We start from the raw sequence: 27,283 nt of genomic DNA on the forward strand, positions 1-27,283 counted from the left end.
AAAACTGGATACAATATTCCAGGTGAGGTCTCACCAGGGAAGAGTGGAGTCACCTCTCTTGTTTCTTCCTGTAAGATGAGAAGCTATGTTCTTTCAAGTGCTCTTTGCAAAGAGTGCTATTGGCCCCAACCAGCCATATAGTCACAGAATGACAGAGGTTGGAAGGGACCTCAAAAGCTCATCCAGTCCAACCTGCCTGCCAGAGCAGGAGCCCTAGAGTAGGTCACACAGGAACACATCCAGGTGGGTTTTGAATGTCTCCAGAAAGGGAGGCTCCACAAACTATCTGGGCAGTCTGCTCCAAGGCTCTGCCCTTACAATAAATAAATCAATAACTTAAAATAACTACCAAAGTGTTGCAGTATTTCAGCTCTTCTGTGCAGTGAGATGTGAGCTCTTGACTCTTCCCTGCAGGTACCGCAAAGGATTTGAACTGCAGTCCACTCTCTATTCTGGAATTAACCTTGCAGTTTTGCTACTTGTTGCAGGACAACAGTTTGAAAGCTCAATGGAACTGAGAAAAATAGGTAAATATCCACACAGTGCCATGGATAAGCTTTCTGTGTCTTTCCCTGTGAGGGGAAAAAAAAAAAAAAACAACTTATAGTGATGAGTTGCATGGTCAGGTTTAGGCTTCTTAGTGATGGGTCCTGCCTGGCAGCCAAGAACCCAAGCATCTTGAAGGGCCATTTTTCTCTGCCTTGGAGCAGCTTTCTGGTAACATGTAAAGGGTCCCAGAGAATGGGAGAGGAGCAAGGAAGACAAACTTCAGCACCATCCTTATGCTGCCTTTATTGCACTACAGAGATTGTCTTCTTGCACAGCCAACAGAGGACAGGAAGAGACTAAGTGTAGCCCAGTTCTCATCAGGGATGCCAGGGAAGGATCCACAGAGCTTTTGTTAGAGCCACAGGAAATATCACATGGAAGGAACTACCAAGACTAGTTGTCTACCTAGATTCACATCTTCCATTGTAGGTGATAAGACACCACTAGATATCTGTAAAGAAAGCAGATGATGGAAACAGATATGCAGCTCTTCCTAGAAAGACAGTAGTTGACAATTACTTTAGAATCAGACCCTGTCTGATACACATACTCGAACTTTAAAGGGGAAGAATGCAAAGGTAGCTTGAAATCCTTACTCTGGGGTGGACTTGCAATAACCTCTAGCCATTGATCTCTTGTAATAGATGCAGATCTTGAGGACACAGAAATGTGGAGCTTACACTGAGGATCAGGAGGCAGACAGTCCAGGCAGATAGCAAAAGAGGCTGTTCAACATTGTATGGTACAGTTCTGAAGGGTATTGAGGATGTTATTTGCAGACCCAGGCTCTCTGTCAGTTTATTTTCTGGGGAAAAGTTGCTCCACTTTATTTTTATCAGTAATGCTTAATCAGATGTTGTTAGTCTCTTACTGACAGATTCAGCAGTGAAAACGACTGACAGCTGGCTGAACAGGAGGCAGCAGTGTGCCCAGGTGGCCAAGAAGGCCAATGGCATCCTGGCCTGCAACAAAAATAGTGTGGCCAGCAGGAGCAGAGAAGTCATTCTTCCCCTATACTCAGTGCTGGTTAGACCACACCTTGAGTGCTGAGTCCAGTTCTGGCTCCTCAATTTAAGGAGGACATTGAGATACTTGAATGGGTCCAGAGAAGGGCAATGAGGCTGGGGAGAGGTCTCGAGCACAAACCCTGTGAGGAGAGGCTGAGGGAGCTGGGGGTGTTCAGCCTGGAGAAGAGGAGGCTCAGGGGAGACCTCATTGCTGTCTACAACTCCCTGAAGGGAGGTTGTAGCCAGGTGAGGGTTGGTCTCTTCTCTGGTGCAACCAGCAATAGAACAAGAGGACACAGTCTCAAGCTGCACCAGGGGAAGTTTAGGCTGGAGGTGAGGAGAAAGTTCTTCACAGAAAGAGTAATTGGCCACTGGAATTGGCAGCCCAGGGAGATGGTGGAGTTGTCACTGTCCCTGGAGGCGTTCAAAAAAAAGCTTGGATGTGGCACTTGGAGCCATGGTTTAGTTGTCAGGAGATGTTAGGTATTAGGTCATAGGTTGGATTTGATGATCTCTGAGGTCTTTTCCAACCTGGCTGATTCTGTGATTATTCGTAGAGTCATAGAATGGCTCAGGTTTGAAGGGACCTTAGAGATCATCTGCTCCAACCTCCCCACCATGGACAGGGACACCTCTCAATTAGATTCAGCTGCTCATGGCCTCATCCAACCTGGCCCTGAACACCTCCAGGGAGAAGGCATCCACAACCTCCCTGGGCACCCTGTTCCAGAGTCTCACCACCCTTGTACTGAAGAACTTCTTCCCAAGATCCATTCTAAACCTACTTTCCCTCAGCTTCAAACCATTCCTACTTGTCTTATTGCTAGACCTCCTTATGAAAAGTCCCTCTGCAGCCTTCATGTAGGATACCTTCAGCTATTGGAAGGCAGCTCTAAGGTCCCCCTGGAATCTTTGCTTCTTCAGGCTGAACAATCCCAGCTCCCTCAGCTTATCCTCATAGCAGAGGTGCTCCAACTCTTGGATCTTCTTTGTGGCCCTCTTCTGGACTTGCTCCCACAGCTCTGTGTCCTTGTGCTGGGGCCACCAGTGTTTTTCTGATAGATGCTGGGGCCAGAAGTGTTTTTCTGATAGAAAAATATGGGGGGTTTAATTTCAATTTTGCAGGAGTACGGTTAAACAGTTTGCTGGGAAGAAAAGGAAGCCTGGAAAAACTGAACAGTTACTGGGATGTGGGACAGTTCTTCAGCGTGAGCATGCTGGCTAATGATGTTGGGAAAGCAGTGCAAGCAGCAGAGAAACTTTTTAAGTTGAAGCCTCCAGTGTGGTATGTGGTAAAAAGTTGGCACTCAAGTACCCAATGATGGTGAAATACACCAAAAAAATGTAGTTCCTTGGATAACTTCACTGGATTTTTCCACCTTAGATTGTTTGTGTGACTCTGACTTTTATTTTGGAAAGGAAGGGGGGAGGTAAATAAATTGTTGTCCATCCTTATTTGGTTTGTATCCCACTCTAACAATAAAGTGTTACCCATCCTTGTTGGGTTGGTATCCCATTCTGACAATAAATTGTTACCCATCCTTGTTTGGTTTGTATCCCACTCTAACAATAAATTGTTACCCATCATTGTGGGGTTTGCATCCCACTCTAACAGTAAGTTGTTACCCATCATTGCTGGGTTTGTATCCTACCTTTTATAGGAAAAAATTTGGAAATTAGTGATGATTCATAGAATTGTCAGGGTTGGAAGGGACCTCAAGGATCATCCAGTTCCAACCCCCCTGCCATGAGCGGGGACACCTCACACTAGCCCAGGTTGCCCAGAGCCACATCCAGACTGACCTTAAATACTTCCAGGGATGAGGCTTCTTCCAGCTCCCTGGGCAACCTGTTCCAGTGTCTCACCATCCTCATGGTGAAGAATATTTTCCTAACATCCAATTTGAATTTACACACTTCTATTTTTGCTCCATTCCCCCAGTCCTATCACTCCCTGACACCCTAAGAAGTCCCTCCCCAGCTTTCTTGTAGGCCCCCTTCGGATACTGGAAGGCCAGTATCTTAAGGCCAGCATCTTAATTCCTTGTAAAAGAATTCTGAAACCATTCTTTGCAGAGTTTAATTGGATGCTGATTCCCTCCCTCACCATCCTCTATCTGATAATCTCCAGTCTAATCTCCATGTAGCTACTCATGTAACTATGCTTTGGCAAAAGCTGTTTGTTCATGAACATGCAGGTGAGCTTATGGCTTCAGGTTTTGACTAAACTTATTATTCTTCCCAGAAACCTGTAAAAAGCAACACAGTCATCTCCATTATGGCAGCTTGTAAAGTGCAGTTCATTGTGCAGTTAGTTTTTTTTTGTGTGTATGTGTAAGTCAGTTTGATTGTCTGGTCACAGACAGTTTGGTCACATTTTGTTCTCTCCCTCTTAACTCCCTAATTCAATACTTTCCAGGTACTTGAAATCCTTAGTTCAGAATCTAATGTTAATTCAGCGTTTCAAGAAGCTCACCATAGAACATTCTTCTAGACAAGAAAGGTTGACTTTCTGGATTGATATCATTTTTGAGGCAACAAAGGAAGCAACTAATGGACTGAGATTTCCAGTAAGATGTTCTGTTGTCATGTCCAAACAAGTTTTTTATGTCTTGTAGAATCATTGAATGGTTTGGGTTGGAAGGGACCTCCAAAGGTCATCTAGTCCAACCCCACTGCAGTCAGCAGGGACATCCTCCACTAGATCAGGTTGCTCAGGGACTTGTCCAAGCCTGACTTTAAGTATCTCCAGGGATGGGGCCTCAACTATTTCCATGGGCACTTTGTTGCAGTGTTCCAGCACCCTCATGGTGCAGAACTTGTTTCTAACATCCAATCTAAATCTGCTCTTCTCTAATTTCAAACCACTGCCCCTCATCCTGTCCCTGCAGGCCTCTGGGAACAGTCCCTCTGCAGCCTTCTTGTAGCCCCTTTCAGGTACTGGCAGGCTGCTCTTAGGTCTGCTTGGAGCCTTCTCTTCTCCAGGCTGAACACCCCCAGCTCCCTCAGCCTGTCCTTGTAACAGAGTTGTTCCAAACCCCCAGTCATCTTCATGGTCCTCCTCTGGAACTGCTCCATCAGGTCCATGTCCTTCCTGTGTTGAGGGCTGCAGAGGCTATAACAAGAACTGGACTACTCTAAACACAGTGCCTACATGCTTTGCTACCTATCAGTTCATTGCATGAACCAAAGCTCTGTGTTCTGCTAATCTTTACTCAATAAAAAATGTTTAACCCACTGCTCTAGAAGCATTCTAAGACTTTTATGTCTCCTATAACAAATTCTGCTAATACCATTTTTTTTGCACATAGGAACACAGCCTCTGCCTGCCTTGTTTTGCCCTTCTCTCTCCCCTTGGAAATTGATTTAGTGTTACTTTAAGATTACCTGTTGTCCATATTAAATCATCTGAAGATACTGTCATGCATTACATGCTGATTTATTAAGGGAAAATGTTTTCTCTCTTCAGGTTTTGGTGATAGAACCAACCAAAGTCTACCAGCCTGCCTATGTTTCCATCAACAAAGAAGCAGATGAGAGATGTCTCTCTTTGTGGCATGTCTCTCCCACTGAAATGGTAAAGCTCCCAGCAGATGTATTTCATTGTAGTGTGATTCACTGTGCTCAAAGTCCCTTTTTTTTTACCTGTAGATTTTGGAGCATGTTGCAATAATGTGAAGTTTTCTACGTTTCTGTGAAGGACAAAGTTCAGTATCTCTTTGGTGTATTTATGAAACTTGATTTTTCATAGAATCATCATAGAAAAGCTGAGGCTAGAAGGAACCTCAGAGAACATCTATGCCTACCTCCCTGCCAATGGGCAGAGACACCTCTCAACTAGACTCAGATGCTCAAGGCCTCATCCAACCTGGCCTTGAACACCTCCAGGGAGAGGCCATCCACAACCTCCCTGGGCAACATATTCCAGTGTCTCACCACCCTCATACTGAAAAACTTCTTCCTAAGATCTAGACCTGGACCTGTGAACTTCTTTTTCAGCATGCTGTTCTACTGCACTACTTAGAGTGAATGTTGTCTGACCCAGCTTTGCTTTATAGAACTTTGCTAAGCTGAAAGAGGGCAGATTTAGTCTGAATGTTGGGAAGAAATTCTTTCCAGTGAGGGTGGTGAGACACTGGAACAGGTTGCCCAGGGAGGTTGTGGATGTCCCTTCCCTGAAGGTGTTCAAGGCCAGGTTGGATGAGGCCTTGAGCAACCTGAGCTAGTGGAAGGTGTCCCTGCCCATGGCAGGGGGGTTGGAACTGGATGATCTTTGAGATCCCTTACAAGCCAAACCATTCTGTGAACAAATCCCTGTTGCCTATCAGGCAGTGCTAAAGAAGATCCAGCTATTAGCCAGAGATTTATGAATGGCTGAGGTCCTAGGGCACCAGGTGTGCTTCCTGTGTTTTGCTTTCAATGTGCTCCCTTGGGCCAAACTGTTAACTCAATACCTCTTAGGAAGGTGTATGAAGCTTCCTGCCTCTTCAAGCCTAGGTAAGAGTAAGGCATAGTCTGTATCATACAAAATGTTGAAGTTTTGAGTCAATTTGGTTAATCGCACCTCAAAATTTCTTTTTCAAATGTAATTCTACACAGGAAATGTGTCCTTTACTTCCACCCTCTGCCATTTATATTCATTTTTCCTCAAGTGGCCTTTTCCCAGGGCCTTGCATTTCCTCAGCTATGTATGGCCTTTTTTTACCTATACATCAATCTTAGTTGAAAGTTAGAGGAGGAGAAATAAAGGAAGGAAAGAGACATGTTGAAAAACATGGAAAACCTTTCTTTTGCTTACCATGCTGTGACTTCAAGTCAAGGTTAAACTGTGGCTGATTGTAGCTCTTCATTCTTTACAGAAACAGATTCATGAGTGGAATTTCACAGCTTCTTCCATTAGGGGAATAAGGTTGGTATGTGAGAAAGCAGTTAAGTGGGGTTTTTTGTTTGTTTCTGTTTCCCTTAAGTTGAGAATCTGGATTCTGCTTTAAACCTCTGCTTTGCATTGCCTGTTACAAAAGCCTTGAAATGTCAGCACGGAAGAATTTGCATTTTCATGCATCGGCAAAGTTGTGCATTTCTCATAGGAATATTCATCTAAGAGGGATGTGTGGGAGTGTATCTTCTGGGGTAGACTTCCCTGTTTTATCAGTCTCCAGAGATCATCCAGTCCAACCCCCCTGCAGGAGCAGAAGCAACTGGGGTGGGTCACACAGGGAACTCATCCAGGTGGCTTTGGAATGGCTTCAGAGAAGGAAACTCCACAACCTCTCTGGGCAGCCTGCTCCAGGGCTCCATCACCCTTACCCTACAGAAGCGTCTCCTCGTGTTGAAGTGGAACCTGCTGGCTTCTAGCTTGTACCTTTTGTTCCTTGTCCTATCACTGGGCACTACCATAAAGAGCCTGGCACCTGCATCCTGACACCCACCCCTCAGCTGTTGATAGACATTGATCAGATCCCCTCTCAGCCTTCTCTTCTCCAGACTAAACAGCCCCAGGGCTCTCAGTCTTTCATCACAGGAGAGATATTCCAGAACCCAGTCAGCCTGGAACAGGCTGCCCAGGGAAGTGCTTGAGGCCCTGTCCCTGGAGACATTCAGGATCAGCCTGGATGTGTCCCTGGGCAGCCTGCTCTAGTTGGAGGTGTCCCTGCTGCCTGCAGGGGGGTTGGATGAGATGAGCTTTGAGGGTCCCTTCCAACCCATTGCAGTCTGTGAATCTGTGAAAAGATGAACTCCTCCTTGCAGTATTTCATCTCCCAGTTCCATCCCAAAGGATCTTTCCTTGCTGTGTTTTGCAGCATTTCCAAGTTCGATGAGCGATGTTGTTTCCTTTATGTCCATGACAACTCTGACGACTTCCAAATCTACTTTTCTACTGAAAGCCAATGCAGCAGGTGAGTCCAGTTTGTGTGGGTCTTGCATGTGAGCTTTCTGTCCCAGATTTGCTGGATTTGTTGAAGTTTGACAGCTGCTGTTTCTAAGAAATTAATGATTTATTTCTCTGCTTCTTTTTCTCTTGATGAAGAAGCAATGAGCTAAACTTAGTGATGTCTAAGGTCATGAGAATGACATCCTGTTACATTTGTTGGCTGGTTCTGATCAGTTTACCTACAAGGCATTAAGTCTATGAAAAGGTTTAATTAGCTTCTTCTAATTTATAAATATTACCTTCTTTTGCTGTGTGTTGGCTGTGCCGTCTGTTGGTTTAGATTCCTTTATGTAGCTGTTCAACTTGATTTCAGTAAAAGCAAACAGATGTAATCAAAATGTCTAGCAGCATTAAGTGTCACAGATACCTCTTGTCTGCATCTGTATCCAGATGTTTCCTGTTCCTGTTGAGCCATGCATTCATAGAACGGGTTGGAAGGGACCTTAAAGATCATCTAGTTCCAACCCCACTGCTGTGGGCAGGGACACCTTCCACTAACCCAGGTTGCTCAAGGCCTCATCCAGCCTGGCCTTGAACACCCCCAGGGAGGGGGCATCCATGACCTCCCTGAGCAACCTGTTCCAGTGTCTCACCACCCTCACTCTGAAGAATTTCTTCCTAATATCGCCTCCACGTTTCTCCTCCTCAAGCTTCCATCTGTTCTCTCTCATCCCATCACTACAAACTCTTACAAAAAGTCCCTTCCTGTCTTTCTTGCACCCCCTTTCAGGTACTGGAAGGCTGCTCTAAAGTCTCCCTGAAGCCTTCTCCAGGCTGAACAGCTCCAACTCTCAGCCTGTACCCATAGGAGAGGTTCTCCAGCCCTCTGGTCATCTTCAGGCCCTCCTCTAGAGCTGCTCCAGATGTTTTTATTTGCTCCTCTGCTATTTATCGCCTTTTTTCTTTCTTTTTTTTTTTTTTAGATTCTGTGGGCTGGTGAAAGAGATTTTGTCTGATGCAGCTGGCAATACTTTGGAACTAGAAGGAGAAATAGATGGAGACACACTGGAGGTATGTCAAGGATAAAAGGTGCAAGGACTCTGAAACTTGTTCTCTGTTTTCCCTGCATTTTCATCTCAGTGTGCTAGAAAGCTAATAAATAGCATTAAAGCTCCTTAACTGGGGATGAAATTTCCACTCTTACAAAATTAGTGGTACAAAAGAGCAGCATTCATCCACAAAAAAGCATTTTTTCATTAATTTAAGTCTGTTATTGCTATAAACTGCATGAATCCCTAAGGAAGGGTGATACTGATCTTATGTTTATGTTGTGAACAACCTCCAGGTAAGAATTATTTGGTATCAGCTGGCTTAAGTGGATTAAAAATTAAAAAAAGGAGAGAAGATACTAAATAAACTCTAAGGAAAAGCCATTTAGCAAAATCCTTCATTTTTTCTAGCTGGTATCTGATGCTATTGGTACTCCAGATAATTTCATTTGACAGGCTTTATCTGTCACAGTGGTTTAGGATCAGACTGGCCCATTGTGCTTTTGACTTCTCACTGAAAAATCCATGTGAGCAACCTAGTAGCTGTAGGCTTTCTGTCTGATCAGTACAGATGATAAAATCAAACCCACTTGGACAGGGTCATTCAAATTTTATTGTGGGCCCAGGTTAGGGTAGGTAAATTGGTGCCTTCATGGGACACTGTTTTATAGCAAATGTCCAGATTTGTAGCACTAAGTGCCAGCCCCTGTGCTTCTCTTTGTCCTTTTTGAAGTCTGAGAAGCCATTAAAACAATAGGTTGGAACTTTTATTTGTGGTCAAGCAGTTGCAGTCAATCTGAATAATGTGTGTTCAGTCCCTGCTGTGATTTGTCTGAGCTGGGTGTCTGTCTGCAGATACTCAACTCATTCCAGCAGTTCTATTTGGCTTAGGATTCAAAACAGTTCTTGGTAGCCAGTGAACCTTTTGTAGTACCTGAGACTTTAGAAGAGGCTTAAGAAAGTAGAAAACCCTCTACTGTACTGTGGAATGTAATTGCATGTGGTGGGGAAGAAGAGTTTTTGCACTGAAGTTTGTGTTATTGTGGCCACAGAATTCTCAAGTGAAATGGACCAGATCCTAGAATCACAGAATCATTCAGGTTGGAAAAGACCCTTGAGACCTTCAGGTCCAACCATTCACCCCTAAGCCATATCCCCAAGCACCACATCTAAATGGCCTTTAAACATATCCAGGGATGGTGACTCCACCACCTCCCTGGGCAGCCTGTGCCAATGCCTGACCACTCTTGCATGGAAAAAAAATTTTCCTAATGTCCAGTCTAAACCTATCCAGTCACAGCTTGAGGCTGTTCCCTCTTGTTCTGTCACTGTGAGAATAGCTCAGCACCAATCTCTCTACATTGTCCTTTCAGGTAGTTGTAGAGGACAATGAGATCTCCCCTCAGCCTCCTCTTCCTCACGCTAAACAGTCCCAGTCCCCTCAGCTGCTCTTCATCAGACTCATTCTCTAGGCCCTTCACCAGCTTAGTTGCTCGCTCTTTCCCACCTGGGCACAGTGCTGGCTCCTATTTAGCTGCTTGTCCATTAGAACCTCCAGGTCCCTTTCTGCTGGACAATTTGCCAGCCACACTTCCCCAAGCCTGGAACATTGCAGATACACACAGCTATTAAGCCCAGCTTAATACAATACATCTGCAGTCTTGGCCTAGTGTCAAGGCTCTGCCTTGGCAGAGCCAGGGTATTATCTATAGCTGCAGATTTTCCATTGCAGGCTTCTGTACTTAGCTACTAGCAGAGCAATCTCCAAATAACACAATCTCTATTCAACTGCATAATAACCTGTCAGAGGATGTGAGCTCACCCTGGCTTGAGCCTTCTGAAAACTGATCTGCAAGAAACATTTCAGAGTGCACAGCAGGAAGCAATCCTCCATGAATCAATGATGTAAGAAAAAAATGACTGCAGAAACGAATGTAAAATCTTTAAGCTATGCCATTTCACTTGCTTTGGAGTTTTCACCATTGTCACCTTGTACATAAGTCTCTTATGACAGGATATTAAAACAGAGATCAAGATATAGAAGGGGAAGATCTTTTAGCTTATAAATGAGCTAAGCCACTGTCTTTCTGTAGCCTGAGATCTTAAATTTAGGGAGAGAACATGGAAAACAAAGCTTTGTGTTCTCTTGGCGGGCTTAACAAGCACAGAGAAAGCAGAGATTCTTACCATTCATAAAACAGCTATTTAGAGTTGGAAAAGGAAAAAATAACCTTGCGCACAGTTTGGAGGAAAAAGAATACTATTGCAGGTAGAATTCTTGTCACACAGAATCACAGAATGTGAGGGGCTGGAAGAGACCTCCAGAGAACATCCAGTCCAAGCCCCCTGCCAGAGCAGCAGCACCCAGAGCAGCTCACACAGGAACACAGCCAGGGGGCTTTGCAATGGCTCCAGGGAAGGAGACTCCACAACCTCTCTGGGAAGCCTGCTCCAGGCCTCTGCTACCCTCACAGGAAGAAAGTTTTCCCTTCTGTTCCCATGGCACCTCCTCTGCTCCAGCTGGCACCCAGTGCCCCTTGTGCTGTCCTTGGACATCTCTGAGCAGAGCCTGGCTCTGTCCTCCCCACACTGCCCTGCACATCTTTATGGACCCGAATGAGGTCAACACTCAGGCTCCTCCAAGCTGAAGAGCCTCAGCTTCCTCAAGCTTTCCAAATGGGTTGTGCATCCACTGAAAGCAACTACAGTTTAGTTCTACAGCTGAGTAGGATTTGGAAGGAGAATGAGTTTGGCCATCCTTTCCACCTTAGATTATTTGCTGCTGGATGTTGATGTTGAAGAACTTCTTTTCCCTTTGAGAGTATCTTCTATGCCCCACTTAGGATATCCTAGGGATCTGATTCTGCTCTACCCTGTCCATGCAGAAGGTCAGCAACAAAAACTTGTTTACTTACACCTAATGCCAGAAATTGCACAATCAGTGGATGAAATATTCAGACTTCTGGCAGCTGGCTGTGATTTATTCAGTCTCTGTAGCCACTGGAAAGAGAGGAGGCAAATGTGAATTGGCATCAACTATGTGGGGTTGGACTGGATGATCTCTTGAGGTCCCTTCCAACCTCTAAGGTACTGTGATACTGTGATGTACAGCTCTATTAAACTCTCTGCTGACTAGCACTGAACTATAAATCTCAGTGCTTTTCATGTATCATAAGACACAGACTAGAGGACCTAGATTTCCCCACCGTAATCCCAGAGTTGGTTTAGGACCAGGCTGTTGTAGATAGGGTTGCTGTCAGTCTTAAATTCTGCAGTGTGACTGCTGTCTCTCCTCTGTGGAGTTATCTGTCATATGATAGCTGTGAAAGCTGGCTGCGCTCCTGCCAAAGAACCTGACAAGTTTTACATGTGGAATTTTGGGTCAGCCAGGCCTATCCTATCACAAGATTATGTTGTGAACCTTGAAGTGCTGAAACATGGCAAAGGAAGCTGTCCTAAAGCTGTCCTAACTCAAGTATAGTTCCACTGAGCAGAGGATGCTGTCAGGATAAATAAGAGACAGTTTTCCTTTAGCACCTTCCATATAGCAGCAGGAAAATTGGTATCTCTGTAGAGGTGAAAGGAGAGGAATGTCAGTGACATGTGCACACCAAAATGTGACCTGGGAAGGTAGTTAAAGAAATAGATCTCAGGGCTGCATTCAGCCTCCGTTCTCAGGCTGGAGAGCTGGGTAAAGGGGAAACCTCATGAATCATAGAATGGTCTGGGTGGGAAAGGACCACCAAAGGTCATCCAGTCCAACCCCCTCTGCAGTCAGCAGGGACATCCTCAACTAGATCAGGCTGCCGAGAGCCCCGCTGAGCCTCACAAGTTCAATAAGGACAAACGTAGAGTCCTGCGTCTGGGGAGGAATAACAGCAGGCACCAGTACAGGCTAGGGGTCATCCTGATGGAAAGCAGTTCCATGGAGAAAGACCTTGGGGTCCTAGTGTACAGCAGGTTCTCCATGGGACAGCAATGTGCCCTTGTGGTCCACAGGGTGTGTTAAGAAAAGGGTGTCCAGCAGGGCTAGGGAGGTTCTCCTGCTCCACTACTCTGCTCTGCTGAGACCACAGCTGAAATACTGTCTCCAGTTCTGGGCTCCCCAGTTCAAGAGAGACAGAGACCTGCTGGAGAGAGTCCAATGCAGAGCTGTGAGGATGCCTGGGTGACTAGAACATCTCTGCTATGAATAAAGGCTGAGAGCCCTGGGGCTGTTTAGTCTGGAGAAGAGGAGGCTGAGAGGGGTCTGATCAATGTCTATAAGTATTTGAGAGGTGGGTGTCAGGATGAAGGTGCCAGGCTCATTTTGGTGGTGTCCTGTGATAGGACAAGGAACAGCAGGTAGAAGGCAGAACAGAGGAGGTTCCACCTCAACATGAGAAGACAATTCTTTATTGTGTGGGTGGCAAAGCACTGGAACAGGCTGCCCAGAGACATTATGGAGTCTTCTTCTGTGGAGACATTCAAAACCCACCTGTATGTGTTCTTGTGTGACGTGTCCTAGGTGCTCCTGCTCTGGCAGGGGGGTTGGACTGGATGATCTTTAGAGGTCCCTTCCAACACCTAACGTTCTGTCATTCTGTATGAGAGAGTTGTCTTGGATGAAGCAGAGAGAGTGGCCATTGACAGAAATGTCAGTAGTTATGGCCATTGTAAAAGAATTTGGTTTTTTTAGTAGAGAATCAGATGAAGCCACAGAGAATATATGGCTGTTTTCCCGTATGGAACATCCTCCTCAAATCCTTGGATCTGGAAAGATGCTAGGGGAGGGCTGTGTACTCCTGCTAACACCTGAGGTTATGAAACCACCTCAATTCCTTTCTAAATTCCTTGCAGAACTGCTTTTCCAATACCCTTTATCAGTTTCCTGAGTATGCTTCTTAACCCCTTCTTGGCCACAAGGGTACATTGCTGTCCCATGGAGAATTTACTGGCCACCAGGACTCCAAGGTCATTCTCCATGGAGCTGCTTTCCAGCAGGTCAACCCTTAATGTGTACTGGTGCATGGTGGTGTTCCCAGGTGCAGATCTCTGTACTTAACTATGATACCTGTTCTTCTGGCAGCAACTATTTCACTGAGTGTGGTTTAATGCTGTGTTCTTTGTTGGGGTGAATGCATTTCAAAGCTGATTTGTGAAGCAAGTAAGATGGAAATGTTGCAGAAGGCTGGTGCCACAGCTGTGCTGCAGGGACTGCTCTCTGCTGTACTTAATACAGGACAGAACTTGTGGCTCTGTGTAAAAGACAAATGTTAGTGATAACACTTTCTGTGCTGCTCTCTTTATCTTTTCTGCTTGCAGTATGAATATGATTATGATGAGAATGGTGAGAGAGTGGTTCTGGGGAAAGGTACTTATGGAATAGTGTATGCTGGAAGAGACCTTAGCAACCAGGTCCGGATAGCCATCAAAGAGATACCCGAGAGAGACAGCAGGTAAGCCTTCATGTCTTGTGGTGTCCCTACTGCTAATGAAACTGCAGCTGCCTGCTGAAATCTGCTGCTCTAACCTTGTATTTCTATGTGGCTGGTTAACCAAGTCCCACTATACTAAAATTCAGAGTCACAGAATGCATCACACTGGAACTTCAAAGGTCATCTTGTCCAACCCCCCTGCAGGCAACAGGGACACCTCCAACTAGAGCAGGCTGCCCAGGGACACATCCAGGCTGATCTTGAGTCTTCAAACACATCCCTGGGCAGCCTGTTTCAGTATTTCACGACTCTCATTGTAAAGAACTTCTTTCTGAGGTTCAAGCTAAATCTCCCCTGCTCCAGTTTCAACCCATTGCTACAATCACTTCTAAACAGTCCCTCCCCAGCCTTCCTTTAGGTCCCCTTCAGATATTGAAATGTAGCACTTAGGTCTCCCCAGAGCCTTCTCTTCTGCAGGCTGAACAGCCCCAACTCTTTCAGTCTGACCTCATAGCAGACGTGCTCCAGCCTTTTGATCATCTTTGTGGCTCTCCTCTGGACCCACTCCATCAGGTCCACATCCTTCCTGTATTGAGGGCTCCAGAGCTGGACACAGTACTCCAGGTGAGGTCTCACCAGAGCAGAATCAAGTGGCAGAATCACCTCACTTGACCTGCTGGTCACACTGCTTTGGATGCAGTTTGACATGGGCTGCTATTGACATGGGCTGCAAGTGAACCCTGTTGGCTCCTGTCCAGCTTCTCACCCAGCAGCACCCCCAAGTCCTTTTCTGCAGGGCTGCTCTCAATCTCCTCATCCCCCAGCCTGGATTGATAAAGAGGGTTGCCCTGACCTAGGTGCAGGACCTTACACTTTGCCTAGTTGAACCTCATGAGAAAATTCAGTTCTTTCCTCCTAATATCCAACTCACCCTTTTCAGAATAAAGAGTTATTTATTTATTTGGGGGGGGGGGGGGGCGGAAATACAGATTGTTTATATATATATTTTAGAGTAAGACATATTTTTCGTTTTAATTTGCAGTTTTATCTCGTTTGTATTCTTCTGAGGGAGGGGCAAAAATGTAGAAGGATTTTTGGAGGCAGAGACAATATTGTGTTAAAAAAGGCATGTCTCAATTTTTTGAGGGCATGTTTGTCCTTCAGGATTCCTCTGAGATCCATCTCTGTACCTCTCCTAAATAGACCACCAGTCACACTACATTTTGAAGGTCCTGGACAAGATGTTTGCTGAGAAGAGGATCAGTGTCCCCAAAATCCATTCTGTTTGCAATCTAGCATTTAGGTGTAGCCTAGAAGCTTTTCCTGCATGATGAGACACCCCTAGATGATTATTTGTTTTATTTTCCTAGGTATTCCCAACCTCTTCATGAAGAGATAGCACTGCACAAATATTTAAAGCATCGCAACATCGTCCAGTATCTAGGATCTGTTTCAGAAGATGGATACATTAAGATTTTTATGGAGCAAGTGCCAGGAGGTTTGTATCTCTCTCAGCTTAGCCTCCCAAAGGAATCAAAAGCACTCAGCTCTTTAAGCTTAGTGAAAGCCAAGATCTGCACTTGATATGTTTGTGCACTGTAAGTGGTTTTCTGGTAAGACATTAACCACAGGTTAACATTACTTAACTACAGGTTAACATTACGTTAACTGCTACGGGGTAATGTTACATTGACTACAGTGTAACATTACACTGATTACAAAGTAATGTTACATTGACTACAGGTTAACATTACCTTAACTACAGGTCAGTGTTACATAAACTACAGGGTAACATTACCTTAACTACAGGTCAGTATTACATTAACTACAGGGTAATGTTACATTAACTACTACAGGGTAACATTACTTTGACTGCAGGGTAACATTACATTAACTACAGGTTAATGTTACCTTAACTACTACAGGGTAACATTACATTGAGTACAGGGTACTGTTAAATTGTCTACAGGGTAACATTGCATTAACTACAGGTCACCATGATGTTAACTACAGGGTAACATTATGTTAACTACAGGTTAACATTACAGTAACTAGAGAGTAACCTTACATTAACTACAGGTTAACGTTACAGTAACTACAGGTTAATGTTACATTAACTACAGAGTAACATTACATTAACCACAGGTGAACGTTACAGTAACTACAGAGTAACCTTACATTAACTACAGGTTAATGTTACAGTAACTACAGAGTAACATTACATTAACTACAAGTTAACGTTACAGTAACTACAGAGTAACATTACATTAACTACAGGTTAATGTTACAGTAACTACAGCATAACATTACATTAACTACAAGTTGACGTTACAGTAACTACAGAGTAAGATTACATTAACTACAAGTTAATGTTACAGTAACTACAGAGTAACATTACATTAACTACAGGTTAATGTTACAGTAACTACATGGTAACATTACATTAACTACAGGTTGACGTTACAGTAACTACAGAGTAACATTACATTAACTACAGGTTAACATTACAGTAACTACAGGGTAACATTACATTAACTACAGGTTAATGTTACAGTAATTACAGGGTAACGTTACAAGAGCAGCAGCAAAGGATTCACTTTGAGGCCCCTAGGAAGGATTTGGCTTAATTACAGGCACTGCATTTCTCTTGCACTGGGGGAGTGAGCAAAGGCTTAACCCAAATGTAAATGTTTCATCTTAATTTGGGGTTTTTGCTGTCTTGAGACATTTGCTTCTTGACTCTCGTAGGCAGCCTCTCAGCTCTCCTAAGATCTAAGTGGGGCCCAGTGAAAGAACCCACGATTAAATTTTACACCAAGCAGATTCTGGAAGGCCTTAAATACCTCCACGAGAACCAGATCGTACACAGAGACATAAAGGTGAATTTTCCTTTAGTGTGTCTTATGTGATTTGCTTTTTCTGCATTTACTTCACTTAGTTTTACTCTAACCTGAAGCAGAACTTTGAGTAGGATTTTATGGAAGCTTAAAACAAAAGGAAAGAATGAAACAACCTCTTCTCCCTGGTGCTCCATGAAAATCTCTTTGTAAAAAGGTATATTGCAAAGATAGCTCCGAACTGGAAGGATTATTGAGACTGGGATTTGGAATCTCTTACTCATCTGTCTCCTCACTCCCTCTCTCTCAACCACAGGGAGATAATGTACTGGTGAACACCTATAGTGGGGTGGTAAAGATATCTGATTTTGGGACTTCCAAGAGGCTAGCAGGAATCAATCCATGCACAGAAACTTTTACAGGTAAGACTAATTTAGCAGAGTTCACAGAATCACAGAATGGTCAGGGTTAGAAGGGATCTCAAGGATCATCTAGTTGCAACCCCCCTTGCCATGGGCAGGGACATTTTCCACTAGATCAGGTTGCTCAGAGCCACATCCAGCCTGGCCTTAAAAAATTCCAGGGAATGAGGCTTCCACCACCTCCCTGGGCAACCTGTGCCCATGTCTCACCACTTTCATGTTGAAGAACTTCTTCCTAACATCCAGTCTAAACCTCTTCTCCCCTAGCTTGAATCCATTCCCCCCAGTTCTCTCCCTACCTGACACCCTAAAAAGTCCCTCCCCAGCTTTCTTGTAGCCCCCTACAGATATTGGAAGGCTGCAAGAAGGTCTCCTGGGAGCCTTCTCTTCTCCAAACTGAAGAACCCCAACTCTCTCAGTCTGTCCTCATAGGAGAGGAGCTCTAGCCCTCTGATCATCCTCATGGCCCTTCCCTGGACACGTTCCAGCACAAGTTTATAATGGATTTGATGATGGATTGGGAGTTAGAGCCAAGTGGCTCTTTGGATTTGTGATGAAAACACACATAAAGGCTTTATTTCCAGGGAAGAGCAAATGAGAGTGTGATCACCACAAACTTATCTGACTTTCTCTCTCTCTCTCTTTTTTTTTTTAATGCCATTTTCTTTCATTTAACTTTTCCCCCTTTGTTTTCCCTAAAGGCTTGTTAAGTGTGCTGGGTAATAGTTTTTCTTCTAAGTGTTTTTCCTTAAGGAACAATCGATTTGTTACAATTACATCTGGAAGCACTTGAATCCAGCAGCTCTTAATAACCTTGAGGATGGCCTGCACTTTTAAGTGCTGTCTCCTGCTTTCCACACAGCAGTCTGTGTGGAAAGCAAGAGACAGCAACCTCTGTTGAAGTGATAATCAAAGAGCTTCCCACTACCTGCCTGGCAGTGAGTCTGGAGTTCCCCCTGCTTTCTTACAAAGAAAGCAATGAAAATAAAATTACTAAGGTTTGAAATAAATGACTTTTCTAAGGTTCCCTGAGGTCCCTCTTGAACTGAGGGGCCCAGAACTGGACACAGTATTCCAGATGTGGCTTCACCAGGGCAGAGGAGAAGGGCAGGAGAATCTCTCTCAACCTACTAACCACAGCCCTTCTAATCCACCTCAGGATGCTCTTGGCCTTCTTAGCCACAAGGGCACATTGTTGGCTCAGGGGCATCCTTCTGTCCTCCAGCACTCCCAGGTCCCTTTCCCCTGTGCTGCTCTCCAACAGGTCAGTCCCCAACCTATCCTGGTCCATGTGGTTGTTCTTTCCAAGGTGCAGGACTCTACCCTTGTCCTTGTTGGATTTCATTCCCTTTCTCCCCACCCAACTCTCCAGCCTGTCCAGGCTTGGCTGAATGGCAGCACAGCCTTCAGATGTTTCAGGCACTCCTCCCAGTTTGGTGTCATCAGCAAACTTGCTGGCAGTGCCCTCTGTGCCCTCATCCAGGTCCTTGATGAATACATTGAATAGTACTGGCCCTAATACTGAACCCTGAGTTCAAAATGGTATATCAGAAAGGGGAAGAAGCAAGAGAGTTTTATAGTAAAGATGTTAAAGTGTAAGTTTCTGGCTGGTTTTACGGTGCCAGTAGGGGAATTGAAATATTTTGGCCATACAGGTTGCATTTGACAATTTTGGGGTTGCTTAGTGGTGTGCTAATTGTCTTTGATGAGCATGGCTGTTCAGCCTGGAGAAGAGAAGGCTCTGGGGAGACCTTATTGTGGCCTTCCAGTACCTGAAGGGGACTACAAGAAAGCCACGGAGGGACTTTTTAGGGTGTCAGGTAGTGATAAGACTGGGGGGAATGGAGAAAACTAGAAATGGGAAGATTCAAATTGGATGTTAGAAAGAAATTCTTCACCATGAGGGTGAAGCAAAAGGCTGGATCCTGTGTGGAAAAGAGGAGACTAGAATGAGATTGCAGAGGGAGAAGAAACAAGGCTGGAGAATGCTGTGGCAGCAGCATCTGCATTTCAGTGCAAGCAGCCTGACTGGTGCCTCTTCTCTCCTATGTTAGTAGTTCTTTGTCTGCTTTCAGTCAGTATGAGTTTGATTTAGCAGATCTGGTGTGAGGAAGGTGGCAGGACGAAGGGAGAGGGGACAGTCTCTCAGTGATACAGAAATGTTGGTGAACCATAGCTGAAAGAGCATGGCCATTTCCACCCCACCCACCTCATTTTGCCCCTTTTCCACCCCAAATCCCAGAGCACCTGGGCTCTCTTGGAGGCTCCTCCCACCCCAGTTGTGGCCACTTTCCCTCCCCACCCACTCCCCTTTTTAATCCCCCCAGGAAAGGCAGAAGCCCCAAACTGAGCCCACTGGTGAGTCCTCATGGTACGTACTGGGTGACTGGGGGGGACAAAGGCTGGGGGGCCTGGTGGTCCCCTGGCTAAGTAGGAAGAGGTTTGAGGAGTCGCTCCAGTATCATCTATGGGTGCTGGCTGGGCCTCGTCACTGGGGCTGAGCTCTTCTGTGTGGCATTTTGGCTGTTTGAGGGTCTTGCTCCAGGCTTTGGGTTGGGTGCAATAATGGTGGTGGTAGAGCAGGAGCTGTTTAGGCAGGGGGGAGGATGGCGGGGTGGGAGCAGGAGCTGCTTTTGGAAGATGAAGGCTGGGGGGCGGGGGGGAGAGTGGCAGGAGCTGCTGTGGACATTTCCTCATGAGGAATAAGTAGGATGATTATGGCTCCAATAGATTCCTGTGTTATTGTTGTATTGAAGCAGTACACACTTAAGGACAAAGGACTTCTAATTAAAAGTATCTGAGATTTCTTTTTTAATCTACTTGCCCTATGAAAATTAGAAGGAGTTGTATAAAATCAAATAATTTTTCTCTAATATTTGTTAGAAGAATGGAAAATGTGTTGATAGATTTGGTTTTAAGAGGAGTGGAAACATAGGTGCAGGAAGGAACTTACCATCAGGAAAGTTGCCATGGGAAGGGTAAACATTCTATGGATTAGGTGTTTTGTGAAAGTGATCCTCTAAGCTAAATCACTCGTTTTTAATACCAGAAATGCATTTTGTAGCTTAGCCTGTCTACATTCAAAAGGTAAGTCTCTAGGGAGACCTAATGGTAGCCTTCCAGTAACTGAAGGGGGCCTAGGGGAGGAATGGGGAGAGACTGTTTCCATGGGCCTGCAGTGATGGGAGGGGAGCAGTGGCTTCAAACTGGAGAGGAGCAGATTTGGATTGGATGTTGGGAACAGGCTCTCTGCTGTGAGGGTGGGAGAACACTGGAACAGATTGCCCGGAAAGGTGGTTGAGGCCTCATCCCTGGAGATATTCAAGGTGAGGCTCAACAGGGCTCTGGGTAACCTGATTTAGTTGAGGATGCCCCTGATGGCTCCTTCCAACCCAGACAGTTCTATGATTCTATGGTGGTGAGACACTGGAATAGGTTTCCCAGGGAGGTGGAGGTTTTTAAGGCCAGGCTGGATGTGGCTCTGGGCAACCTGATACAGTGTGAGGTGTTCCTGCCCATGGCAAGGGTGTTGGAACTAGATGATCCTTGAGGTCCTTTCCAACCCTGACAATTTTGTGAAGGCTCTGACACTTGACTGTTCTTTTGGCTCTGCCTAGGAACCCTGCAGTACATGGCTCCAGAAATCATTGATAAGGGACCACGAGGATATGGTGCACCAGCTGATATCTGGTCATTAGGTTGCACCATTATCGAAATGGCAACAGGCAAACCTCCATTTCATGAACTAGGGGAGCCTCAAGCAGCAATGTTTAAAGTAAGGACAACTTTTTTTTTTTTTTTTTTGCTAGAGTTTGGGATTTTTCAGATGCTAACTTACTGGTTTTAATAGTAATTTGTTGGTAACTTTGTTATCTGGGTTGGTTTGCCACTTTATTCTGCTCTTGTGAGCCCTCACCTGCCAGTACTGCATCCAGCTCTGGAGCCTTCAACACAAGGAAGCACATGGACCTGATGGAGTGGCTCCAATAAAGGGCCGTGAAGATGATCTGGGAGCTGGAACACCTCTGCTGCAAGGACAGGCTGAGGGAGCTGGGATTGTTCAGCATGGAGAAGAGAAGGCTTCAGGAGCAGACTTCCAGTACCTGAAAGAGGCTACAAGAAGGCTGCAGAGGGACTGTTTGCAAAGGCCTGCAGTGATAGAATGAGGAGCAATGGTTTGAAATGAGAGCAGAGCAGATTTACACCGGATGTGAGGAACAAGCTCTGCACCATGAGGGTGCTGGAACACTGCAACAGGTTGCCCAGGGAGGTAGTTGAGATACTCAAGGTCAGGCTGGCAAAGGCTGTGCAAGCTGATCTAGTGGAGGATGCCCCTGCTGACTGCAGAGGGGCTTGGACTGGATGACCTTTGGAGGTCCCTTCTAACTCAGACCATCCTATGGTTCTGTGTTTTGATTTATTAAATGCCTTTATTAAAGACATCAATTTAATTGCAGAACTTAGCAAGTTGCTGATCTTAAAAGCCTTGCATGCAGGAAATGCGGAGCTGTGGCTGTGCTTGGAGCTGCTGTTTGAAGGCCCTGATGCACTGTTAGCACTTTAAACCCTGCACTGTCATCCCAATGGCAGCCTGACTGCTCAGCATTATTTGAGCTTTGGAGCTGAAGCACTCTTGTGAGCTGCCTGCTGGTGTTAATGCAGCTGGATAATGAGATGATTTAAAGGCAGCTGGGACTTGTTTAACTGCTGGGCTACTGCCTCCCTTGTGGCTGTTATCTTGCTGCTTGTCCTCCAGAGCCTGTTCTATGTCAAGATGCTGAGGCTAGAAGCCATAATCTTGCCAGATACATGCCACACATTACACAGCTCTCATTTCAAAACATTTGTACCAGATTGGCATCAGAGATTAAAAGGCAGTGAAGGAGTTGAAAAAATCAGTAGAGTGTGACCTGTAGAAATACGTTTTCCATTACTTTTGAAGGAGTTGAGGGGGTCTGGTTAAACCTTGGGAGGATGTCGTGTGGTTATCAGGTCAATAACGCTGACAGGCTAGGAAAGACATCTGGCCTGAGTGCTGGGGGTGGTGACAAGGTCTGGCAAGGTCATTGTGGGCATTCATACAAGGAAATTTGGCAGTGGCAGGAGCAGAACAGGTGCAGGCCCCTGGGAGGCAGTGCTAGAGAAGGAGGATGGTGTTCCCATTCCTGGGCATGAATGTGCTGGGCAGGGGTGATGAGAAGCATATGCAGGAGCAGGAGGGATTTGTGGCTGGTAGGAGAAGCAGTGTTTGAAGCACTTGGTGTGGACAATGTCCAGATCCCCAGGGTGCTAGAAAGCAGATGTTTGGTTATGTCCCTAGCTTGGCATTTGTGTAATGCCACTATGGCTGCAATGAAGTAAAAGAGGATTGGAACCTTGTTGGCTTTGTCTGAGTACCTGGACCTCTCCTGTGCTGTGAGAGTGGGAGAGATCAGAGAGTAAGAAAGCTTTGGCCCATGGTCTCCTTGCATTATTTTGATATTTGTGTTTGTGTTTTCCTCACAGGTTGGGATGTTTAAGATTCATCCTGAAATTCCAGAATCACTCTCTGCTGAAACTAGAGCTTTTATTTTGCTCTGTTTTGAACCTGATCCTAACAAACGTGTTACAGCATCTGATCTGCTCAGAGATTCCTTCCTGAAACAAGTGAACAAGGGCAAGAAAAGCAGGATTGCATTCAAGCCCTCAGGTAGGGAATCACCAACTGAGTCAGCATCTGGAAGCTGTCCAGAGAAGGGCCATAAGGATGAGCAGAGAGCTGGAGCTCCTCTCCTATGAGGACAGGCTGAGAGGTTTGGGGTTCTTCAGTTTGGAGAAGAGAAGGCTCTGAGGAGACCTTCTAGCAGCCTTCCAGTGTCTGAAGGGGGCTACAAGAAAGCTGGGGAGGGACTTTTTAGGGTGTCAGGTAGGGATAGGACTGGGGGGAATGGATCCAAGCTAGAGGAGAGGAGATTTAGATTAGAATTTAGGAAGAAGTTCTTCCCTGGAACAGGTTGCCCAGGGAGGTGGTAGAAGCCCCATGCCTGGAAGTTTTTAAGGCCAGGCTGGATGTGGCTCTGGGCAACCTGATGTAGTGTGAGGTGTCCCTGCTGTGGCAGGGGGGTTGGAACTGGATAATCCTTGAGGTGCCTTCCAACCCTGGCAATTCTGTGATCATTAACTGTTACATTAAAAGATTACAATCATTCAGCAGCCTCTTGTACAAAGGACATTTCTTGTTCCAGGAAAGCAGCAGGAACTCAACTGTGATTTGTAATTAGACATCTTTAAATCCAACAATTCCCTTGCTTATTTGCCTTTCCACTTGCTGAAAGCACCCAACCCCACTTTTTCCTCTCCCCAGAATTAAATGCCTCATTGATTAGTAAATTAAAATTAGAAAGAAAATTACATTTGGTGAAGACTTTCCAAAGCAATTAAGGGATTAGCTTCACAATTGCATACACCTGAGAGATGTGAGTTTGGCACCTGAAAATCTGGCTCTGCTAGGTGCTGTTGGACCTGCATGGCTCAGCATTTTCAAACTTGGTATCTGACTTGGAAATTTGGCACAGAGGTGCTGAAGGAGCTGTTCAATGGCTTGCTTTGGGTTACCTTTCTAGTGTGTTCCATGCCACTTTCTCAGTGATAAGATAATTAACCTTAATACAGACCTGCCAAATAAGTCATTGGTGTTTGAGGGAGCTGCCAATTTAATGACAGGCAGAACCATTGCTTCTGCTGCTGCTTTTCCCTCTCTGCACACACACACACAGATAGACAAAATGCAAGTTGAATTGCTTCCCTTTCTGATTTCCACACCCCTCAGCAAAGAACATTTGACAGAAGGGCATTCTAAGGGGAAAATACAGCAAAGCATTTATGACATTGAACTGAGCTGCTTTCAGCAAGGAAATGTGCATCATCTCTTGTCTGGAGAGGCACTGAGAACTGCCATCCTTGCAGCTGCACTGGGGGGAATGGAGACACCACCCTGCCTGACCAGGCTGGTAACAGTCAGGAGTTATTGGCAGGCTGTAACCTTCTGCCCCACTCCAATAATGTCCTCTTATGGCCTCTTCAGCCCTTGCCTGAGGACTTCTTCCTGGAAAAATTGCCTGGCATTGTGTAGTGGGTTGAAATTACCCCCCAGGATAAAATTGCCAGACTAGCTCAGTGGAAGCAAATGAAGCTATATTTACAAGCACACTAAAATCTAGAAATGCAATGAATATGTACAAAATACACAATATTTACATATATCTACAATTTCTAAACAGCACGGGAACTGTTACACGTTAGGAAGTGCAGAGCTTGTCCTGGAAGCTGCCCTGGGAGCAAGAGTGCAGTGGAAGACTGGAACAGGTTGCTCAGGGAGGTGGATGGAGTCCTGTCCCTGAAGCTATTCAAAGTGAGGCTCAACAGGGCTCTGGGCAACCTGATCTAGTGGAGGTAGTCCCTGCTGACTGCAAGGGGGTTGGACTAGATGACCTTTGGAGGTCTTTCCCAACCCAGACCATTCTGTGATCACAGGGAAGGTACAGCTGTCTTCTGCACCATCTTCTTCCTTGTCCCTGCTTTGTGGCTAGCAGGTCAAGGGAGGTGATTGTTCCCTTCTACCCTGTTCTAGTGAGGCCTCACCTGGAGAGAAGGGCCACCAAAATGATCAGAGGGCTGGAACACCTCTCCTATGAGAGGTAAGAGGGTAATCAACCAGCATTCCATAGCAGTATCTCCAGCTGCTTTGCTCTCCTTGAGCTCAGCTGTTTGTTCCTTACACCTTTTACTGCTTATACTCATGACTTGTGTTGCTGCTTTCTGTCAGCAAGGCTCTCTGCCCCTCAGCTCTTTGGCAAAATGAGGCCTTGGTGCCACCAAAGGGGATCACAGCTGTCTGAAGCACACTGCCCTTTTGTTATAGTGAGCTCTTTTCAATGAGGAATTGTTGTAGTGTGGTGGGCTGAAATCCCCCTCCCACATTAACACCACCAGACTAGCTCAGTTTGGAAGCAACTATAGCTGTATTTACAAGCAAAAACTACAATCTACAACAGAATGCAATGAATATGTACAAAGATACAGGATTTACAATACTTACAAATATGTACAGTTAACAGTAACAACACAAAACCCTCCTGGCCAAAGCCAGGAAAGCTGCCCCCCCTGCCTCTCACTTCCCTGCCTTCCTCAGACCCACCCCCCTGGCAGAAGGAAGAAAAACAAGAAGCAGAGAGGCTGTTAAAATTTAGCCTTTCAAGGTCAGTGTGCCAGTATGTTATCTTTGAAAGCAAAGCCAAAAGAGAAATGCAGACTGCCCAGCAGAGAAACACCAAATAGACTGTACTTTGAGTACTGACTCTTCAACATTTCTATCTCCCCAATGGAAGTCGTTAGAATAATCATTATTTTGCTTTCTTACACCCAATTGTGATTTATTTACATTCTTTTACTTTTCTGCTCGGGCTCTGTGAAAAGAAATTACAGGCATAGCCTTAAAACCACCCCAGGAATAATGAATTACCTGTTGTAACAGTGTGAGAGCTGAAATCTCCCTCCCACATGGACAATAACCAGGCCAGCTCAGTCTGGAAGCAAATGAAGCTGTAGCTTACAGGCAAAACTACAATCTGTGATGAAATGCAATGAAAATGTACAAACATGCACTATTCACAACATTCACAAATGTGTACAATCAACAGAAAAACACAACAAAGCCCCTTGGCTTCCCCCTCCCTTCGAGGGGCTGTGCTTCTTCCCCAAGGGGCCTCCCCCCAAGCAGAAGGACTCCCCCAGACCCCCCTGGCAGAAGGCAGAGAGTCAAGAAGCAGAGAGGCAGTTAGACTGAGCTTGTCAAGGTCAGCATGCAGGTGTGTTGTCTTCCGAAGGGAGAAGGAGAAGCGGAAAGAAGCCGAACAAGCTGAGACTGAGTGACTTTGTTTTGAGGAGTGATTCTTACCCATTTCTATCTCTCCAATGGAAGTGTTCAGAATAATCATTTTTTTGCTTTCTTACACCCAATAGTGATTTATTTACATTCTTTCACTTTCTCTGCTCGAACTTTGTGAAGAAGAAAAATGAAAGACAGTCTTAAAACCATCACACCAGTACCACAGGTGCCGAGAGCTACGTCTTTATTTAGCATGAAGGTGAAGGAGGCTGTGCCAGAGCGCTGTAAAGTACAGAACCCTAAGGCAAGGCACAACCCCATCAGCTCCCCAGGAACCCAAGCGCAGAGTCTGATCCCAAGCTGAACACAGCTAACTTACCCTAAGCACCCTACAAGGAACATGGCGGTACCCAAGATCACACAGTGGCAGAGCTGAGTGTCTCCCATCCAGGCAGACATCTCTGCCAGACCAGACCTTGTCTTGTTGGGTCACAGAGAACAGCAGCAGTGCCCAGCAGCGATCTTCAGGGCTTTTAAGGGTCCTGTGCTGTCTGGCCAGGACAGTCACAGGAGGCTGGGGCTTGGAGCCAAAGCCCCTCCCATATTTCACAATCGTGTCATGTAACTTCTCACCCTACTGCTCATGCATGCAGCCTGCTCAGGGGGTCGCATGCCCCCTGCCCAGCAATAGCCTTCCTCATCTTCATCTCCCTCAGGTCCGTTAGCAGTCAAGCAAGAGCTTGAAGGTCTTTTGCAGTCAGGTCAGGATGTCAACATGTTCAACACATTCCCATCCCTACTTGGTTTCATAAAGAGAGGGTACCTACAGACCCATGTTGTCCATCACTCTTACTGTGCACCTGGGAGCTCATGGTCAAACACCAAGTGTTCCCAGACACCCCAGGCAGCTAGGCACAAACACCAATTATTCCCAGGCATGCCTTGGCTGCTGGGTATTTCTAATCAAACTCCAACTAATTCTTCACTGCTACACCTTTCCTGCCCTGTTCTGTGTTTTGCTATGTCTGCTCCTAGATTCCAGCCGTACTGCATCCCTCCCACTGCCCAGCCCCGGAGAGCAGGCCGGCAGCAGCAGCAGTGAGCATGGCTCTGTCTCACCTGACTCTGACCTACAGCATGAGATGTTTTTTGAAAGGCCAAAGAGATCCATTTCAGAGATCCAGACAAAGCATCCCATTTCCCACTTACTAAGGTAAAGCATTTGCTTTTTTGCTTGAAACCCCTTCTGTAGATTTAATTCACA

At 45.6% G+C, this 27,283-nt stretch overlaps 1 protein-coding gene across 1 annotated transcript in view; it reads left to right on the plus strand.

The window, feature by feature from the left end:
- MAP3K15 (mitogen-activated protein kinase kinase kinase 15) overlaps positions 1–27,283 on the plus strand; it is a 66,494-nt gene that overhangs the window by 31,631 nt on the left and 7,580 nt on the right. The window contains exons 9-22 of the mRNA XM_054396528.1: positions 415–527; positions 2,682–2,841; positions 3,976–4,126; positions 5,026–5,133; positions 6,416–6,465; positions 7,358–7,453; positions 8,412–8,499; positions 13,782–13,915; positions 15,265–15,392; positions 16,643–16,773; positions 17,048–17,153; positions 20,771–20,928; positions 22,659–22,842; positions 27,055–27,232. Of these exons, the coding sequence (XP_054252503.1) occupies positions 415–527; positions 2,682–2,841; positions 3,976–4,126; positions 5,026–5,133; positions 6,416–6,465; positions 7,358–7,453; positions 8,412–8,499; positions 13,782–13,915; positions 15,265–15,392; positions 16,643–16,773; positions 17,048–17,153; positions 20,771–20,928; positions 22,659–22,842; positions 27,055–27,232 (1,785 nt within the window). The remainder of the gene's footprint in view (positions 1–414; positions 528–2,681; positions 2,842–3,975; positions 4,127–5,025; positions 5,134–6,415; positions 6,466–7,357; positions 7,454–8,411; positions 8,500–13,781; positions 13,916–15,264; positions 15,393–16,642; positions 16,774–17,047; positions 17,154–20,770; positions 20,929–22,658; positions 22,843–27,054; positions 27,233–27,283) is intronic.

Source organism: Indicator indicator, chromosome 1 (assembly GCF_027791375.1).
Source record: "Indicator indicator isolate 239-I01 chromosome 1, UM_Iind_1.1, whole genome shotgun sequence".
In the NCBI taxonomy this organism is placed as follows: domain Eukaryota; kingdom Metazoa; phylum Chordata; class Aves; order Piciformes; family Indicatoridae; genus Indicator; species Indicator indicator.